The 19,679-nt window shown below is 46.1% G+C and overlaps 1 protein-coding gene across 3 annotated transcripts in view; it reads right to left on the bottom strand.

Moving 5' to 3' along the window:
• The window catches only part of DAGLA (diacylglycerol lipase alpha), a 56,686-nt gene that overhangs the window by 11,446 nt on the left and 25,561 nt on the right, over positions 1 to 19,679 (bottom strand). For all 3 annotated transcript variants that reach the window (XR_014590288.1, XM_083862971.1, XM_083862972.1), the window contains 12 exons: positions 18,090 to 18,191; positions 17,502 to 17,640; positions 14,200 to 14,287; positions 10,540 to 10,674; positions 9,776 to 9,853; positions 8,899 to 9,023; positions 7,788 to 7,944; positions 6,879 to 6,962; positions 6,682 to 6,759; positions 2,835 to 2,915; positions 1,392 to 1,534; positions 88 to 156 (listed from right to left, as the gene is read on the bottom strand). Coding sequence is in view for 2 of the 3 variants with exons in the window: in XM_083862971.1 (XP_083719097.1) it covers positions 88 to 156; positions 1,392 to 1,534; positions 2,835 to 2,915; positions 6,682 to 6,759; positions 6,879 to 6,962; positions 7,788 to 7,944; positions 8,899 to 9,023; positions 9,776 to 9,853; positions 10,540 to 10,674; positions 14,200 to 14,287; positions 17,502 to 17,640; positions 18,090 to 18,191 (1,279 nt within the window). In the remaining variant the exon portion in view is untranslated. The remainder of the gene's footprint in view (positions 1 to 87; positions 157 to 1,391; positions 1,535 to 2,834; positions 2,916 to 6,681; positions 6,760 to 6,878; positions 6,963 to 7,787; positions 7,945 to 8,898; positions 9,024 to 9,775; positions 9,854 to 10,539; positions 10,675 to 14,199; positions 14,288 to 17,501; positions 17,641 to 18,089; positions 18,192 to 19,679) is intronic.

The raw sequence follows: 19,679 nt of genomic DNA on the forward strand, positions 1-19,679 counted from the left end.
ATGATCCAAGTGTTTTGGACAGGAAACAGATGATTTGGGACAAAACAGCAGACATTCATCATGGAATTCAGACACTTCTCCACTTGCCTGGGCACCAGATCTTTGCCAAGCACCACTGCAGTCACAAACTCCTTGGAATACTCCATGGCATCCTCACTGGAAGAGAAACAGGAGCAAGAAGAAGCAAACAGTGTTTCATTCCCAATTTGGTGGCAGGGAAACAAGGGGCACAAACCCAAATCCAAACTGCTCCAGGCTCTGGGGATTTGCTTCTTGTGGAAGAACAGCTTGATCTCCAAATCCCATGGCCCAACCATTCCCCTGCACATGACTCTGGATATAGCTGGGAATAGTCATTTTCCAATAGTTTGGGAATGGCGGGACACCCAAGGAAGATATCCCATGCTCCTGAGGCTACAATGTAGGATGAAATACTCCAATATTTGGGAGAATTCAGATGGCAACTTTCTGCAGCAACCTGACGTCCAAGACGTCGGAAGAAGAAGAAAGAAAATCAAGATTTCGTCTCTGAATTTCCTGGAGATATTTCCAACCAGTTACCACAGGCAGAGGCTGCCTCACTGGCCTAAGGATGATCCTGGACATGACACAAGTCAAGACCTACCAAGGGATCCAGGAGTGGAAGTTTGGAGCAGAAGGTTGTACAACTCTCCTGAAATATCCTCCTCTGTAGCTCTGTGGCTGCAGAAGACCAGGAATACTACAAGGAATGCCAGCATCCAGATCCAGCAGCAGGATGGTTTAAAACCCTTGGCTACTCCTGGAATATATGATGCAGGAACTACCACAAGAAGCTTCTCACAAATCGTAGCTGATTCCAAGGATCCCCATGGTGTCTGTCAGGATGAGGAAGACCTTCCCTCACTTCCCAGCAATCCAATGGGATGCTTTGCTTGGGAATGACATGACCAGAAGGTCTGTTCCCATTTATAATGGGAGGGATTCACAATTAATCTCTCCCTGGTTTTCCCCCATGGCCAAGAAAGAGAAACCAGAACAATCCTCGTGACCAATTTCGGGATGCAGAATGACAGAAATCACATCCCAATTCCAATGTCTTTGGAAAAGAAGTCCAAACAACTGGATCAGCTGCTGCAGACACCTACATTTGGTCAAGTACCTCTCTAATTTCCATCTATTCAGTTGGAGTGGACAGAAAGTAAGGAAATTGTGCCCATTTCCCATTAAAATTAGAGCCACGGATAATTCAGTTACAAACCAGAATATCTGGGAAAGCGGCCATGCTAACTTGAATTCCAAACTACATCCCAGAGGAAACACTCAGTTCTCCAGGCCACCTGTCCATTTCCCTGCTCCCTAGAGCCTCACAAGTAGGATCCAGTGTATCCCAGGTGTAACCCAACACCTACCTGAGCAGCCCACCTGGGGGGGAATAGGCAAAGCACTTCAGGGATGGATACTGGGGACGCAGCAGGAAGGACAGGATGGCAGCTGTGCCAGCTCCAAGGGAATGCCCAACCACAATCAGGCCATAGTGTTTTGTTCCTCTTCCCTAAAACACATGGCAACAACAAGGAATCAAGGGTAAGGCTGGAAATTAAATTGAATTTATCCTCCAAATCTCTCCCTTTCCCCAGTCTTGGAGTCTGTTTCTATACATAAGCACTCCAGATTCCAGCTGAATGGCTCCTTGCTTGTTCTGAATCAAGGAATTATCACAGAATCCTGGAATGATTCAGGTTAGAAATGAAGGGAGAGATCATTCCATTCCACCCCCTGCCATGGGCAGGGACACCTTCCACTAGCCCAGGTTACTCCCAGTCCTGTCCAACCTGGCCTGGAACACTTCCAGGGATGGGGCAGACATAGCTTTTCTAGGAAACCTGTGCCAGCGTCTCACTGGAGGCTGGAATTCATTCACCTCTGGAATTCGACATCTGGCCTACTGGGACTTACCTGAAAGAAAAAAGGTGGGAAGAAAAAGAAAAGGCACACCAGCTATTTAAATTATTTTGGATTTGATGGGAGCCTTTTGCCCCTCCTGATAATATCCAAGCCCACACACAAAGTGTCTCTACACCTCACTGGATACTTTTCTCTGAATATCTGTCTTTGGCAACTGTCAGAAACATGGTCCTGGGCTGGTGGGACCTGGGATGGCACTTACGGACCTAAAGCTAGGAAAAATTCCTCCTGAGTAACAGGAACAACTCCCATTTTCCCTTCCCTTAGGCAGAGAGGAATGAAGCTCCATCCCAAAAAGCTGGATGCTGGTTTATCTCTTCCCCCATCCACCAAATATCCCAAGGCAGCACTTCAACAACTACTTCCAACATATAAACCAAGGTAAGCTGCTTCCCAACATGTCCCTTGAATCCTGTGACATCTCCCTGCCACCAGGAATGTACCCACAGGGACAGTCAGAATGGCATTCCGAAGAAAATCTCCATGAAAATGGGATTTAGTTCCTGCTGATTTGGTTTTAATGCTCCCTGTTCTTCATTGCCACCACGTGGGACTTCCTGCCTCAGGAAAAGGAAAATAATCAGGAGCTCTGCAGTATTGGTGGTTTCAAAATAAAAAAGCCTTGCAGAAAGTCTGGATGGGGCTTGGAGCAACCTGATCTTGTGGAATGTTCTCTGCCCATGGCAGGGGGTGGAATGGGATGAGCTTTAAGTTCCCTTCCAACCTAAACTATTCCATGAATGAGTAACTAGCTGGAAATCCAGAGGGACAGGAATTAAAGGAAGAGCTGAGAAATGAATACAACAGTTTCAGGGACACAGAGATTCCCTTAAACTCCAGTTTTACATGGAAACCTCATCCTTTGTCCAGAGGCAACCCATACTCACCAAATCTCGCCCAAAAGCTTGGGACAGCACCATCTCCTGCTCCAACTTCTTCTTGATGTACTCAGCAGATAGCACCATTCCCTGCAGGAAGACACAGCAGGATGTAAATGGGATCTCAACATCCAGCAGCCAGAAGGTGAGGAAGCTCTGCAACGTTCCTCAGCATGGATCAGGATGGAGGGAGAACTGATTTCCCTCTTCATTTCCAAAGTTTTGGTACTTAGGGAGTAAAGGCAGTTCTTAATTAAGGAACACTCCAAGGACCTATTCCCAGGCTTTTAGAGGGAAAACTACCCCAAATCTAATTAACAAACACAGGATTGTGGATTTGGTACTTCAGGCCCTGGGACCTGGGGCAGAACAGAGAAATAGACTTGAGTATTCTAAATATTGGTGTTTTTAAAGCCAAATTATCCTATTGCAGATAAATCTGGGAAGGAATTTTCAATTTAAATCTGGGAATAAAAGTGAATTATTTTAATAGAGAAAACAATACAAACGCCAAAGAGAAAAGTGGCAGCACTAGGAATTAGTTCCTGCCCTCTCCAGCCATCAATATTAAGAGAATTTGGCTGTCAGAGGACATTCATCCCAAATTAATAAAGGTTTTTATTTCCTAGAAGTCAAGAAGTGCTGGAATATGGGAAAGATCATATCTGGGTCTAAACATTCCTCCTCTCTGCTGAGGAGTGTTTCTCTATCTGTGTGGTGATTCCAAATGTAGTTGATCCAATTCCAAGTGCAGATATAAACAAGCAACTGGAATTTGGTTTGTTGCATAAATTCCTGCTGATGCTACAGTTTAATTCAGTGGGAAGTGAGCCTGACCTCCAAAAAATGGGGGAAAACCATCTCCTTGGCTGTTTTCCTTAAATCCCTGTCTTAAAATGGTGTAAGTACAATGGGAACATTACTGGGGCTCACTCTCCATCTCGGAGATATAAAAGGATTCCTGGCTCCAAAAGTAAAGAAAAAAAAATAATAATATATAAAACCTCAGTTATCCCAAAGAGCTGGACTGGGGATTGGAGTTAAACACTGCAGGACAGTCAGAGGGGAAAATCAGGGAAACATCAGGGAGAAGTCAGAGGTAAATCAGAGAAAGAGCTGAGGGGGAAAATGTCAGGGGGAAAATGAGAGGGTGGAAATTTGGTGGGAAAATTGGGTAGAAAATCCTCCAGATATCAAGTTTTATTCCGTTCTCATGGAATTTCTTCCATAAGATCTTATGGATCATTTCAAAGAGGGGCAGAAAGGCAAAAGAGAAGCCAGTGAGGAAAAGAAAGCAAAAAAAATGGAGTTTTCTAGGTCCTCAGTATCCAAAGTGCCTTTGGAAATGAGGTATATGGGATACTACCACAACCAAAAAGCACCACAGTGGTTGTCCCTTATCCCAGCTTGAAGCAGCTTCCCCAGCTTCCAGAAGAGTCTCCATTCCCAATCCCTAATGAGGAGTGAGCAGCAGGCCTCTGATCTAAATTCCCACCGCGAATTTGGGATTCTATTTTTAGAGAGTGTGACCCAAATCCACAGTGATGTCACTGCTGGGATGTTAGTCAGCCTTTGGGACATGTTTTTGCTAATTATATCCTAATGAAGACAGGGATTTTAATTATTATGGAATGAGATTGCAAACTTCCATTTAGATTTTCCATTGGAAAAATTCCCAAAACTTCATGGAATCCTGGTTTGGGTTGAAAGGGACCTTAAGGATCATCCCATTCCATGGACAAGGACATGTTCCATTAGTCCAGGTTGCTCCAAGCCCTATCAGATCTGGTCTTGGACGCTTCCAGGGATGCAGCATCCGTAAATTCTCTGGGAAACAAATCCAATTTCAAGTTAATAAAACTATTTGTGCTTAATTTTGGAAGTTCACATGTAAATAACCAAATGGTTAAGGATTCAGGGAAAAGGAATGGAAATATTTTGCACTGTTTTGCATCCCAAAGGCGCAAAACTGCCCTGGGATATTTCATATTTTGGGGGAAAACGCTCAGAAGGGTCTATTTCTAAGAGAAAAATGTTGAAAATTCTCATTACTGGATGTTCTAACAACCTGGGATCGTGGCTGAGCTTCCAAGACTGTCCAGCAGCTCCCTGTTATCCTCCTGGTTAACTCAACACCAGGAAAAAAAGCTCCCTAACATCCTATTTTCACTATTTTTGTCTTGGGAGTTCAACAATTAAATCTGGATTCACCTCTTTAGCTCAGGATTATTCTTTAAATTAACTTTGTTATAAAAACAGTGGATTTTATTGCAAAAATAGTGAAGTTGGAGTCTTCTTTATAATCCCCCTCCCCTTTTTTTTTTTTTTTTTGGGGGGGGGGTGCATTCTAATCCCTAAACTTTAGTTCCAGCTCTATTTTTTGATCCAGAATAGCTCAGAGCTCTGATAAACATTTTTTTAAATTGTGACATTGGAGCTGTGGAGTGATAAAAAAATTAATGTGAACATCAAGACTTGGAATTTTAGAATGGCTGATGATCACGCCCGGGTATGGGTGGGAGAGAATCAGCAGGAAAACACCCCAATTCAAACAAATCCTGGGAAAGCTCCCACATAGCCAAGTCCTTGTCTCCAAATTAAATGTGTAAGTGAGACACTGGATTTGTTTGGATATTAAACTTGACTCCTGGACATTAAAAATGCATTTAAAATTCCATTATCTCCCTTAGTTTTCCCTCAGGAATCAACAGCACATTATTGTCTGCAGATTAATATTGATAATACTTCCAGAGAAAGTGAATATTTCTCTCTGGGCACCAATCCCAAAAAAGAAATAAGACAAAGGACAAATAAAAGCTCTGTCTGAACAAAGGGAATAAACTGATAATGTTTCATGGAAGTCACCAGTAGAGGAATATTTTCATATAAAGATCAAAAGCAAAGCCAATTTCTGCAAGGATCTATTCCTGGCTATTCATTGAATCATGGAATTCTGGAATGGTTTGGATTGGAAGGGACCTAAAAGTCCATCCCAGTCCCATGAGCAGGGACACCTTCTGCTAATCCAAGTTGCTCCAAGATCCATCCTTCAAGGTGTCCCAGCCCGTGACAGGGGTTGGAAGAGGAACTTTAGAGTCTCTTCCAACCCAAACCATCCCAGGATACCATGGTTTTATTTCCTAAAGCAGAGGAAAGATGTTTGGTATTCCAGCAGGACACCATGAGGCAAGCTGGAGTTCCCAACTCATGGCTTTCAAGCTCCACATCCCACCTTAAGCAACACCTCATCTCCTCCAGCAGCACTTCCAGCAACTGCTCTGTTCCTTCCAACCTTCACTCTGGATTTTCCTTACCCAACCTGGCACTGCAGCTGTGGAAGCTGCCAAATTCCTGATCATCTTAAAAACACAGCACGTTGTTCCTTTGCCAGACAGGGGCAAAGGTCAGCTCTGGAATAAATGGATTTAGCCAGCCCAAAGCTGCTCAGACACAGAGCATCCATCTAATTTCACGGATCCGAGTCCTGCTAGTATCCTTTGAGGATGTTCCCATCCCAGCAGAATTTTAAGCACATTCTCAGGCTTTGATTGAAAATTCCTTAAAGGTCGTTGGAAGAAAAAGTCGTTTGAGTGGCTCCAGGAATTTCATTGTGGGTCTCCACGATGCCTTTCCGAATTTGTAATTCTCTAATTGTACGGAGTTTTTAATTACATGCCCAGCGATTTTAACTGTTCCCACTAATTATTTAACTGCTCAAAGCCTTTTCTGTAACTTCTTTTTCAAGTAATTAAGACTATTTGGGGGGTTATAATTAAAAAAGTGAAATAATTAGAAAAGTCCATGGGGTTTGGGGTTTGGTTTTGGTTTGGGATCGTTTTCCCTTTGTTTTCCCCACCTTGTGTCCCAGCCACGTTCCATGGTGCCCCTCAACCGGCAGGCGCTCTGCATCCCCCGTTAGATCCGTCAGGGCATCCTGGAAGAAAAGCAGTCACCTTGCTTCAGGTGAGTCAAATCCAGGTCAGGATTCCAAACCAGGAAAGGCTCCAACTCTCTAGAATGCCCACCAGAGAGGCCACCGCACATCCCACTTACTTTTGGGGACAGAGTTCCCCGGATGCTGATGACCACCTTCTTCTTGTCATGGTCCACAGCCACATAGAAAGGGGTTTCATAAACCTGGAAAAGATCAGGAGAGACATTCCCATTGGATTATCCTAAGGGAAAAGGGGGCAGAGTGCACAACAGGATTTGTGTCCAAATGACAGAATTTCTTGATGGAAATGGGAGAGAAAAGGGTGTAATTTCCCTTCTTTGTCGCACTACAGCCAGAAGGGGCAAATCCCACTGGGATGTGTTGGAATCCAGGGCAGGAGGAAAACCCCTCAAACTGCCCTGGGGGGTCCAGGACTCCTGCAGGGACCCCAGGAAAGCACTGCCTTTGACCTTAGCCCATGGGAAAAACTGCCAACATTTATGGATTAAAAGAGAATAACAAAAATTTAAATTAGATAGTAGTTTAGTTTGTCACACGGTGAAAATTTGTAGTTTTGAGTTTTTAGAATGGAAGTAGATAGAGGCAAGATGGAGAATTTTGAGTAGTGTCCTAAATTCTTCTTCTTCTTCTTCAACTCCATCTTCTGCTGTGATGGTGGCACAAAGACATTGGTAAAATGTAGATGACGTAGAGAGTTACGTGTTTAGAATTAGTAGTAATTATTGGTACAAAATTATAAATATAGTACATTTCAATAGTTAATTGGGTTAGAAATCTTTAAGAGACCTTGGACACCAGGCCTCATGCTCTTGGCAGTCTCTTTCAGTATGCTAAGCCTGGTGTTATGACATTCAGATAAATAACTTAATAAACACCTTTCAAGACCGAACTGTGAGATCCACTCTTCTTTCTAACTCTGGCACAGGACTTTGAAAAGGAAAAAAACCCTAATTAGGGGAATCTTGGACACAAAATCCAAGAGGGTGAAGGTCTGGGATGTTCCTTACAGCATCGTGGCAGGAAGTGTAGACAATGTCCACGGAGGTCATGTTCTCATCCAGGAAGTGGCGGCGGATAGCGATGGCGTTGCAGCCACAGCAATTGTCCTCCTCAATGGTGACACCGGGAGCATAGCGTGGGCGTGATGGGCACAGGCAGCAACACCTGCAGGAGGGAAGCAGGGAAGCACAGCTTTGAGGAAAAAAGGCTCCATTCAGAGTGTCATTCCTTTCCTCTAGGCGCTTCTTTCCTCCAAAACTCCAAACCTCATCCCACTGGCAGCGAGTGCCAAGTGAAAGATAAAACCATGGAACAGCCTCAAAATCTGGGATCAGGTGCAGTTTTCCTTTCGAGCACCAGAGAGAGCTACAATGCAGCCAGTTGCCAAGGCATCCCAGGATAGTAGGATGGCTCCTCAAAGGATACTATCCTTGGAAGCGCACTTTTCCAGTGCTTCAGCATAGAAAAGCCAACACTGACCAAGCTCCAGGTTTATTTATAGGAAAAAAACGCGTTTAGAATAATCTCAAAATAAAAAGAGAAGCACAGATTGATTTTCCTTCTTTCTCTCTCACAAATAAAAGTATTTCCAAGGAATCACATTCCTCCCAATAGCCCAGGAAGGGCCAAAAGCTCATCTCCAAACTGAATCCAGTGACAGAATTCTGGCAGCTGGAAACAAACCCTCGCACCGGGGCAAAAATCCTGAGCTGGAAAAATCCAAATAATCTGAGGGAGCACAGCCCAAGCCAGGCAAATCTTGGAGGTCTTTTAATCAGGACCCAAATGTCAACTCCCTGATTTCTGAGCTCCAAGAAGCTCTTTTTGGACTTGGTGTTGTGCCAGGTGAGTTCTCTCCACTGGCTGTTCCATGCTCCAGGGAGGATGGAGCATAGGACAGGCTGGTTTATGTACAAGGAACTAGAAAGAATTCAGAAAGCCTTTGGAATATGAAGCCCGGAGAGATGGAAAAAAAAACCATGAGGAGAAAAAGGCAGAAAAGAAATCAAGCAGAGAAGGAAGCACCAAGGGCATGAAATAAATGTGGGGAAAAGCAAAGGGTATTTCTAAGTGTGGGAAAACCAGGCAGGAAAAAAAGGGATGAGGGTGGGAACTCACGAGCAGGATCTGGCCAGGCGACAGAGTCCACATGTGGGCTTCCTCATGAGGTAAATGGGCCACCCATAGGCTGCCAAGGCGAAGAGCATGTAGTAACACACCTCCCGGTACCGCTGCATCTCTTGCTGGAAGACACGGGACTCCCTGAGCCTGGAATCTCTCGGAATTTCTCCCCCCCATTCCCTTTTTCCATAGTTATGCACATGCCAAGCACCAGCCCCCCCTCCCACCTGCGCTGCGGTGACTGAGGGGAGCAAAGTGGGGATGCCAAGCAAGAGCCACCCCCTCCCAAAGATTTCTCTGCCTGATTTCCTGAGGAATTCTCTGGGTATCCCACAATGCTGCCAAGGAAGCTGTTTCCTGCAGATTTGGAAATGAGCTGCCCAAATATCCCCTTTCCAGCAGGCCAGAGGATGCCTGGAGAGGGCCACAAAGCCAATTTAGGGCCATGTGCTGCTGTTGCATCCGATAAAACCTCTCTCATCCTGGCGAGCTGGATTAGGGGTTGGAGTTAAACATGGCAGGATAACCAGAGGGGAAAATCAGGGAAACATCAGGGAGAAATCAGAGGAAGAGCTGAGGGGGGAAAAGGCAGGGGGAAAATGAGGGGGTGGAAATTTGGCGGGAAAATAGGCGAGAAAATTGGGCATGAAAACCACAGTCAGGGATAAATCACAATCAGGGATAAATCAGGGATCACAGTGCTGACTCTCTTGCAGCAATATCACCTCGTCAAGCCTCCAGAGGCTTTATTCCATTCTCACGGAATTTCTTGGATTATTTCAAAGACAGGCAGAAAGGCATAAGAGAAGCCAGTGAGGAAAAGAAAATAAGGATCACAGGTGGGTTTGGAGGATCCCACATCCCAGGGACTTACCGCATTCTTCAGATCCAGGTATTTGGTGTTCCTGGTCACTGGCATTCCAGACAGGAAAGCTAAAATGTCATTGTTTGCCTGGAAGTTACAAATACACAGAAAATTTCCTCTGTGTGACAGCAAGACAAAAATCCACTCCCAAATATTCCAACCAGGCTCCTTAAATACTTCTGATTGTTTTATTCCTGCCTGATTTGAATCCCAACTCAACGGGGAAAAAAACATTAAAATAAATCAATTTCCTACTGGGTTGGCAATCTGTACAGCAGCTTGGAAATCTGGGAATTTTTCCTTCTGTAGCCTGAATCCCAAATCAAGAGAAAATCCCCAATAAAATAAATCTATTTCCTACTGGCATGACAATCTGCAAGCCTCAACAGCAGCTTGGAAATTTAGAAATTTTTCCCCCTGCAGATTGCTAGAGTCTTCTCCACATCACTGCACAGTGGGAATAATCTTCCCATTCATTTCCAAGTACCTATGAAACCCCCTTGGAGGCCCTTTTGGGATCGAGAGCAGCCCCCCCATATCACTTGCCTGGAGAAGATCATTCCAGATTCCAGACTTGACTCAGCACCAGCTGAGCCCTTTAAGAGGGAAAAACCACAAGGAAAAACTCAAGAAAAGCTGCTGAAGCCCCCATTATTTTTCTTTCTCACCTCAGCGAGCAAGAACAGCCCAGAAATGAGGTGGGCAGGGCTACACAGCTGTTTCCCAGGGAATCCCAGAGCAGCTGGGAAGGCAAGATTCCCAGGTTTTCCCACCTCATCCAGCACAGCGTTGCGCTTGGCCCGCTGCCGCTGCCGCAGGAGAACCAGCCCCGCGATGATGTCGGAGGGGACGATGTCCAGGTCTCGGAAAAATTCTGCAAAAAGGTAGGCGATCTCGGAGTAGGCGTCCTGAAAAATCCAGGGAGGAGAGGGGTTGGAGGACGAGGAGGAGTTTGGGTGTGGGAAGCCTCAACACAGGACACAAAATGAGAACTGGACTAGTTTCTGGAGCTCTGCCTCCAAAACAGCCATGAGATTCCTGCAGGGAATGCCAGATCTGGACTAATCACATGATTATTGTCTCTTGTTTGTTTTCCACAGTCCCATTCGGGGGCTGGATTTGTGCCATGTGTGGGTACCCTGACATCCGAACAGCTCACAGAGGACAAAGGGAGGGAAAGGGAATGGTTTTGACTCTATTAAATAAATCAGAGAAAATGGGATGAAAACCAAGCAAATCCCAATCCACTGCAACCTTGGAGTCATCCTTTCTCCTCTAAAGCAGAATAAAAGCCATTCCATGAGGAAAAACCACTAATTTTGTCCTATTTAACAGTCTCTTCAACTCTAACTTCGCCTTAGGATCCTTTTTCCCATATTTATCCCAGACTTGAGATACTCTTGCCCAAACTTAACCCAAACCTGAGAACCTTTCCCCAGATTTACCACACACCTGGGACCCTTTTGCCCACATTTAAGTTGACTGTACTTATTCCAGACCTGGGATCCTTCTGCCCAAATTTAACTTGCCCAAATTTATCCCAGACCTGGATCCTTTTGCCCACATTGCCAGGCTTTTCCAGGTTTATTCTGGATGACACCCAAGCAAAAAAGCATGGAAAGTAAAAACTGAGTCACTGAATGCAGAATTCCTGAATGCAGAATGCAGGAATGAAGGTGACCAAACCCAAAAAAGGAGGGACAGAAATGGAAGAGACCTGAAGGGTCAAGCAAAAGCTCTGGAGCAGAGAGACAGAGATATTTTGAGGAGAAATGTCCTCTTGCCACTTTTTGCTCTGTGCTACGAGAAAAAAAAACCCACAAGACCTTACAGGAGAATATTTTGGGAGGCTGGAGAGGGGCTGGAACGTGGGTCAGTGCTGACCTGTCATTACCCCAGCCTATGGACAAGGATGATCCACAGGCTGGAGCAACAAAACGCAGAGCTCTACCCACCAACGGTCCATATTTGACTCCTGCCATCGAAAACTCTTGCTACTAGGATGATCACAGCCTTACCCTGAACCTTTATCCCGTGTTTTCAGAGTATCCTTTATCCAGCATCAAAGCCCACAAGACCAGAGTGTTGTGGAAACCCTGAGCACTCCAGAACGGGATTTCTCCTCTCCCTTCTTTGACCATCAAGACAGTAAATCCCTTCTTTTCCCTGCAGGAATGACCTACATCCTTTTATCCCTGCCAAACTCCTGGCGTGTGGGATGACTTTCTGTCATTTTTCACTTCCCTACAAAAGCCAGTGAAATCCCCATTAAGAACTGGGGCTCCAGGTGCCAATTCTCTGTGCCAGCAGTGCCTTTGGAAAGCCAATGGCATTCCAACCGCAGTATCCTTGAAAATCCTGACCTCATCAATCCTAGCACGGCTCCTGTGAGCTCACAAGAAATGCCAAGAGCCTCCAAAGGAAACAGGACAAACACTCATTAATCCAAAGTGGCAGCTACAGCCCTGGATGCTCCGACAAAAAGGGCCCTGATGGAAGTTCAATGCGTATTTTCCGCTCCAAAGGAACAGCTTTTTTTGGGAACACCTGACATTATTCCTGTTTGTCCACCTGGAGTGCTCTGCTACAAACCCTGAAGGCTCTGAGGCTTCAGACTTCACCCCAGATCCTTTCCCCAAAGCCATCTCCATCCCATAAAACACTTTTCCAGCCCAGAGGACAACGATCCTCTGCTTTTTTTTTTTCCATGGTGTCTGGGATGGGCAGCAATGGATTCATTTCTGATCCATTACATGCTCATTCATTCCACACGCTGCCATGCCAGGACACAATGTCAGGGCTTGCTCCTGCAGAGAAAAGAGGCTGGAAATTGCTCAAAAGCTGCATGTAAAGTGGAAATTCAACAGCATGAGGAATGTGAGGCATCTGGAATTCACTTTTATTTCAAGCTTAAAAAAAAAAAGAGAAACAGTCACTGCAGAATGGAAAGTTTGTTAAAAAGAACTTGAAGTATTTGGAATGCTTTGCAATCCTGAATAAAATGGGAGTTTTTCAGGGCATTCAGGTGCCTGTCAGGGCTCTCTCTCCCAGGATGCAGCATCTGTGCTGTGCCCTCAGGACAGGAGTCTCCAGCACCTGGGCAAGGTGACCTGGATGTGCTCTCAGGGAAAAGGAAAGTGCCTCTGCTCTGGAGCACCAAGGAAAAGCTGCTGTGGGAGCTGCCAGGGCACAAAGCTCCTTTGGTTTCAGTTTTCCAGATGGATTTTCAGATGGATTTCCCCAGCAGATAAGCTGGGAGCTGGCAGGCCTGGGCTTGAACTTCCCAGAGGGACATTCCTGGGGAACATGGTGGCATTTCAGTCAGGGAAAGGGATCCTGGGAGGGGCAGCATACCAGGACACAGTGCTGGATTTCTGCACAAGGGCTGTGACAATTCCTGCAGCCTTCCACACTCTGGACGCTGCACCTGTGGATAATTCCACAGCACTCCCTAAGAAATGCTGTTAATTCAATCCATCACCTGGGAAAAACAAACGTGACTCTCCTTTATTTTTCCATTTTCCCTTTGGAGCTTTCAATCCTAGTCTCATTTCTCTTCCTCTCCACGTTCACCTCCCTTCCAATGTGCTCCTTTTCCCGCTGCATCCTTTTGGAGCACGAACTCTGGGCTATATTTAGTGAGGACACGGCAGCTGTGGTTGGTCCCTTGGTGTTTTCCCTGTGATTTTCCGTGCCCTTCTAACTGGAGTTAAATGTCTGGGTGGATTTTTTGGCCACTGCTGGTTTTGTTGGAATGTCCTTGATAAATCCCAGCTTTTTCCCTGGGAGGTTGCAACTAATTCAGAACTCAGTGTCTGCGAGTCCACAAATCTCCTGATTTTTATGACTTTCTCCTACCTTTGGGAACAATTCCCTGGTTCTGTTGGCTCCTTCAAGAGTTCTCAAATCCTCAGAATTCTAACCAAATTAGTTTAATCAAAAGCAAAGTTTTCCAGTGCAAAAGTTTGACTTGCTTCTCCAGCAGGTTCTCAGGAATGCTGGTGAATCCCACCCCCAGGCACCAACTCGCTCTCAGTGATTCTAAGGACAATTGAATGATAACTTTTGGGGAAGGAATTTCAAGGCCTTTACCCTTCCCTGTTAGAGAATAGCAAGGGAAAATCCCAAATGCAGCACATGAAAATTCCCAATGATCTTCACATGGATCTATGGATTAAAGAGTAGTTTTTGACCATCAAGAAATTCAGAAGGATTTTGGTGCTTCTTCCAGGTTTTTGTTTTCCCATTTCCAAATTCTCCTCCTTAAGAGAGTGAGACTGATGGAAACAACAGGAGAAAATGCTCAGGAAGGGGGTAATAAAGGGAAATGGGAGCTGCCCACAAAGTGCTGCTAAATGTGACCCTAACCTGAGGGAAAACAGGGATTTCTCCCACTGGTATGTTGATTCCCAACAGGAATTTTTGGTACCTACCGATTGCGAGTCCTTTGTCCGTGTGCAGCAAAGGAACACTTTGAGCCTGCGTGTCCAGCTGCTGGCTTGTCCCTCTTCCAAGCGATGTCTGGGAATAAAGGGGAGAGCAGGAATGTGAGGAGAGGCAGAACATGGCATAGGATCCAACATGGAGTGGCACAGCTTGTACTGTCCCTGGAAAAATGAAATAAGGTTCCCCCAACCCTCCTTTTCCCCAGACTGAGCCCCCTCAGCTACCTCAACCACTCCTGGTACTCCAGCTCCTTCTCCAGCTCTGCTCCTTTGACTGGATACGCTCCAGAGAAGTGCAAATCCACAGTATCAAGCACTGTGCTTGGACACTTGGTATCCTGCCTGAATGGGATGCATGAAATGAAGTTCCTGTTGCAATCTGCCAGCTGTTCCATGTGCCAAGATGTGCAACCACCCAGGAGGAAAAAAATCTACCACAGGATGAGGGAGTGGGAATGGCACAAGAGACCCCGAGCATTTCAGACACGCGATTTTCCAGAATCATGGAATGCTTTGGGTTGGAAGGGACTTTTAGGATCATTGTGTACCATGCCCCTGCCAAGGAAGTAGGGACTGATTCTGTGCCAGAGTGCCAAGCTCTCTGAAGTCCACAGCTCCTCTTTTTTTTTTTTTTTAGGGAAACACAGATTTGATCCAGGTCAGAGCAATCCAAAACAAAACACCACTCCATTTCTGGCAGGGTATCCCATCAGGATAAGCCCAAGCACAGAAAGTGCATTGCACCTGGAAGGAAAAGATGCTGGCAAAGGAATATTTGCTTGAAATGGAAGGAGCAGATCCCATAGGGATCCATCAGCTCCTACCTGAGTATCTGAAAACAGTTCTCCATAACCTTTTGGAAGAGGAATGGGAATATGAGTGGCAGCAGGGCTTTGCTCCCCCAGATTCTAAAGAACTCCAGAATTTCCCTGGTGGGGTTCAACAGCCAAGTGTAGTCTGAGCTATTTTCCCTCCATCGTTTCCCAAAATCCTTCCTCCTAACACCAAACTTCCACATGTTCAGTAGAAGCTTCAAAGTTCCTTGGAAAAGCCTTGGCACAACGAGCCAAGCCTTCTATTGGGTTCTTTCTTCCCAGCCCACACACACCAGGATGCCACTGGAAAAGGGAAAACCACTGTGGGACACAATCCAGCCAGGCAGAGAACTTCTTCATCTATTTCTTGGAAAGGATTTCTTTCAGCAAGAGGGAGAAGTTGGGAATACATCCTTTGGAAACAATTGTTTGAGCAGTGAATAGTCACATTTGATGTTTGTTTTTCACATCATAGCCCACAGCGCTTGCTTGTTAACAGCTGTTAACATTCCCTTTCCAGAGGGAAAACCCATGAACAGCAGGAACAAGCTCTCCATAAATGCTGCAGGCCTGGAGGGAAAAACCCAGCCAAGGGAGAAAGGCCTTCACTCAGCTTTCTGGGATCTCAAAATTCCCCACAGAGAAGATAATTCTGGGGTTGGTTTGAATTTATTTTTGCAAGCTGTGGAGCTCAGATTTGCTTTGGAAAAATCACCACAGAATTCTGGAACGGTTTGGGATGGAAGGGACCACAAAGCTCATCCAGTTCCATCCCCTTCCATGGGCAGGGATAGCTCCCACTATCCCAGATTGCTCCAAGCCCCATCCAGCCTTGGACATTTCCAGAGATGGAGTAGTCACAGCTGCTCTGGGAAAACCATTCCGGGGCCTCACTACTCTCACAAGGAAGAATTTTTTTCCTTGGATGTGGTACTACATCCACAGTATCATCCATCTTATCTTCCTAGGAATACCCTGATCCCAAGCAGCAATCACCACACTAAACACTAATTCCAAATATTCCAGGCTACTGCAACATATTGTAAAGGTCAGGAAAAGTATCTGGCATTCCACAATAAAACCCAGGCTCCTTCCCACAGAAGTTGATGCACTATCCTTAGAAAAGCCTAGTCTTCCTCAAAAGGGACCTCATTCCAAATCACTGGAATACACAAAATACACAAACCAAATGAAAAAAGGGAAATTTACAGAGCGTTTTTTGAAAGCCTCATTTCTCATCCCTCAGATCCCAATGCCCTCCAAAGCTACATTCCTCAAGGACAGTCACATATCAAAGGAAACAAAGCCTGTTTGTGTTGTCCCCTACTGGAAAAAATCCTTTGGAAAAAGCTTTGCTTGGTGAAAAAAGCTTTTTCTCTCCCCATCTAGGGAGCTCAAGATGGAATCAATTCTTAATTAAAAGATCTGACTGCCAACACAAAGGGAATTGTTCTTTGGCCAAGACTAAACAGGAGAAACCTCAGGGCAAAAGGTTGGATTTTGGAGAGGAAAATAAAGGAAGAAAGGGGATTTGGAAGGAGATGCTGACTCAAAGTAAGGAAAATTTAAGAGCAGACTTACTGTTTCCACAGAAAATGCTGCTATGGGATATGGACAAACAGGTTGTTGTGGTCAGCATGGTCCATGAGGATCCACAAATCCAGTAATTAAGGCAGAATCCAGCTGAATTCTGCATGGATTTGCCTCCTTTGGATGCAGGTGCCCACACAGCACCTGACAGAGAGCTGCATCTTCCCAAAATCCCCCTCAGTAGAGAGGAATTCTCCCTGCAGCAAGGCAAGGAGAAGGGCAAGATCCCAAAAAAGCAGGACATTCTTCCAGAAACCTCGCCCTTGGAAGCTGTGGCTGCCCCATCCCTGGAAGTGTTCCAGCACAGCTTGGAATAACCTGGTATAGTGAAATGTGTCCCTGCCCATGGCTTAAAGGGCTTTAAGATCCCTTCCAACTCAAACCATCCTGGAATTCCCTGGCTCTGGGAGGATTTTGGGTGCCTGAAACCCTCCATTGGTTCTTTCCTTAAATTTTTGTGTCCTTGGATAGAAGGGAAAATAAGTCTGCTGCAAAGACAGGCTGGGAGAGCTGGGAATGTTCAGACTGGACAAGAGAAGGCTCCAGAGAGATCCCAAAGTGCCTAAAGCAGATCCAAGAGAGCTGGAGAGGGACTTTGGACAAGGGGCTGGAGGGACAGGACAGTGAGAAATGGCTTCCCACTGACAGAGGGCAGGGATATATAGGATATTGGGAAGAGATGTTTCCCTGTGAGGATGGTGAGGCCCTGGAATGGAGAAGCTGTAGCTGCCCCATCCCTGGAAGCATCCAAGGCCAGGCTGGAACTACCTTGTCTAGTGGAAGGCATCCCTGCACAAGACAGGGGGTTGGAATTGAATGATCATTAAGGTCCTCTTCCACCTGAGGCGCGCCAGAATTCTGGGATGCCATGGAATGCTGCATTACCTGAGGTTGTAGGTCCTTAGGTTGCGCTGGCGGCGCTTGGTGGCACGGAGCTTGACGAAGGTGCGTCCCGTGGGATCGAAGACACACAGCACGGTGATGCACACACTCAGGATCACCACCCAGTTGCACACCACCATTCCTGAGAAAAAAACAGGAGTCAGGTGGTCCAGCCCTTACTTCCAAACTCCCGCAGCAAAAGGAAATCCTCTGGAAAGGCTTTTAAGCCACAGCTGGACGAGTCTTCCGGCTGTTTTATGGGGCCATTAAATGGTCCCTGAGTATCCAGGACTGCACCATTAACATCATCCCCCACCAGGAGAATGGGGAAAGGCTTCCATGAAAACAGTGAAGCCATTCTGAAGGGAAAAAGCAGAATTTCCAGACTGCCCTTCCCTGGGAACACGGATCCCTGCCTGAGTGCCCGCAGCACAGGCAGATGAATGGAAGGACTGTTCTGAGCAATAAACAGGAAAACAAGCCCCACATTGACAGCTCCCATCCACTTCCCAGAGTCAATCGGCACAGGCAGGAATGAAGGATGCCCGCCAATACATCGGAATGCTCCCAGGCCGCATTCCAGCTCCGTACCCAGGGTGACACTCTTGGCTGTGATGTCGTTGCAGGATGTGTAGTACTGTGTCAGCCACACAATGCCCACGATGGCGTACACGAACTCGATCACCAGGATCGCTGGAAAAAATGGGAAGAGCATGGATAACAGCAGCCTTCTCCCTAAGGATGAGCTCCTCTCCCCGTTCTCCCCCAAGGAATAAGTATAAAAACGCTTTGGAAGGGGATATGTAAGGAGGTAAGCCAAAAGTGTGACATGTTCCAAAGGACTCTGAAATATTGGGATCGCGGAGAGGTCAGTGCCATTGGTTGTGTCGCAGGTATGAATCAGAGATCCAGACCTCCCTCCCACGCCACTGCAAAGACTCTCTGAGCCAGCAGGAATCACAGGACCCAAACCTTAACTACCTCAGACAGCTGGCCTGACTCACGGATCCAAAATAAATCGTGTGGATCCAGGATTGATCCTGCTCATTATGCTTAGCAAACATTCTCAGCACCTTTGCAGCCCTTCCCATAACAGTTCCAAGGAGACAGCGCTTAAGGAGCTCCTCAGTTTTACATGTGACTCTAACAGCAAACTAGAACCCAGGGATTAACAGTGCTTCCTTGGAACAAAAATGCTGGGAAACTGCTCTGAACTGCCCATCCTGCCACTTTCCCCTCAGAATTCCAAAGGATATGTGGGCAATCAGGTGTGGAGAATGTGAATACCTTGCTTAGGATTGCCTAAGTTTTGGTGGAGCCTGGTTTACCCCACTCACCCTCCTTATCTCCTGCTGGCACAGAATCTTTCCATAAGTGGCTTTGCTACAGGCCCGGAAAGACCAGTTCCAGGAGACAGAGCTTTCCTGGGCAAGGAATCAGGGCTGGGACTGGTTCCTGATGAATGCAGTTTATGCCTGAGTTAGGTTTTGCTTCCCTTGGCTCCTCTCCCCTTTGCCTGCTGCAGGACAGGAGCAGCAGGAGCAGGGATGAGACATTCCCAGGTTCACATTGGAGTTAATTCCCTAAATTCCTCTGCATTAAACAGCACATGCTTAAATTGGGACAGTCACATGGACTTTGCCCACGCACTGGTCACGCTCCCACTTCCATCAGCACAACTGATCAACCACCAAAAGCAAAAAAACCAGGAAAAAGAGAATACAAGACCCAAAATCCAGAGGAAATCCCACTCCTGAGCACACAGAGACTTTAAGGAAGAAGAAGGGATGCTTTGGGGGGCAGGAAAACCTTCCTTTGGATTATCCCTACCTCCCCTGCACCACTTAGTCTGGTTTTAACACAAACTGCCAGGCTCCCTGTGCTTCCCTAGGGAGACTGGCTGGAAAGCTGGAGAGGGAGATTTGTTTGCTGTTCGTGTTAATGACTTGCACTGAGCATTCCAAGTCTTCCAGACTGAGCTTTCAAGCAAGGTTATGCTTATTTTAGTGGATTCTGCAGGAAAACAATCCAGCAAAAAGCCGGGATGCAAACCCACGGGATGATTTGTTTGGAATGGGTTTGGCTCTGCATCTCCAAAGATTTTTCTCTTAAAATCTTGATTTGTCACAGAAAAATCTGAATAAATTTCTGTACCTGGAAGGCAACAGAACCCAGGGAAAA

Source organism: Zosterops lateralis (genome assembly GCF_965231275.1).
Source record: "Zosterops lateralis genome assembly, chromosome: 6".
Lineage (NCBI taxonomy): Eukaryota > Metazoa > Chordata > Aves > Passeriformes > Zosteropidae > Zosterops > Zosterops lateralis.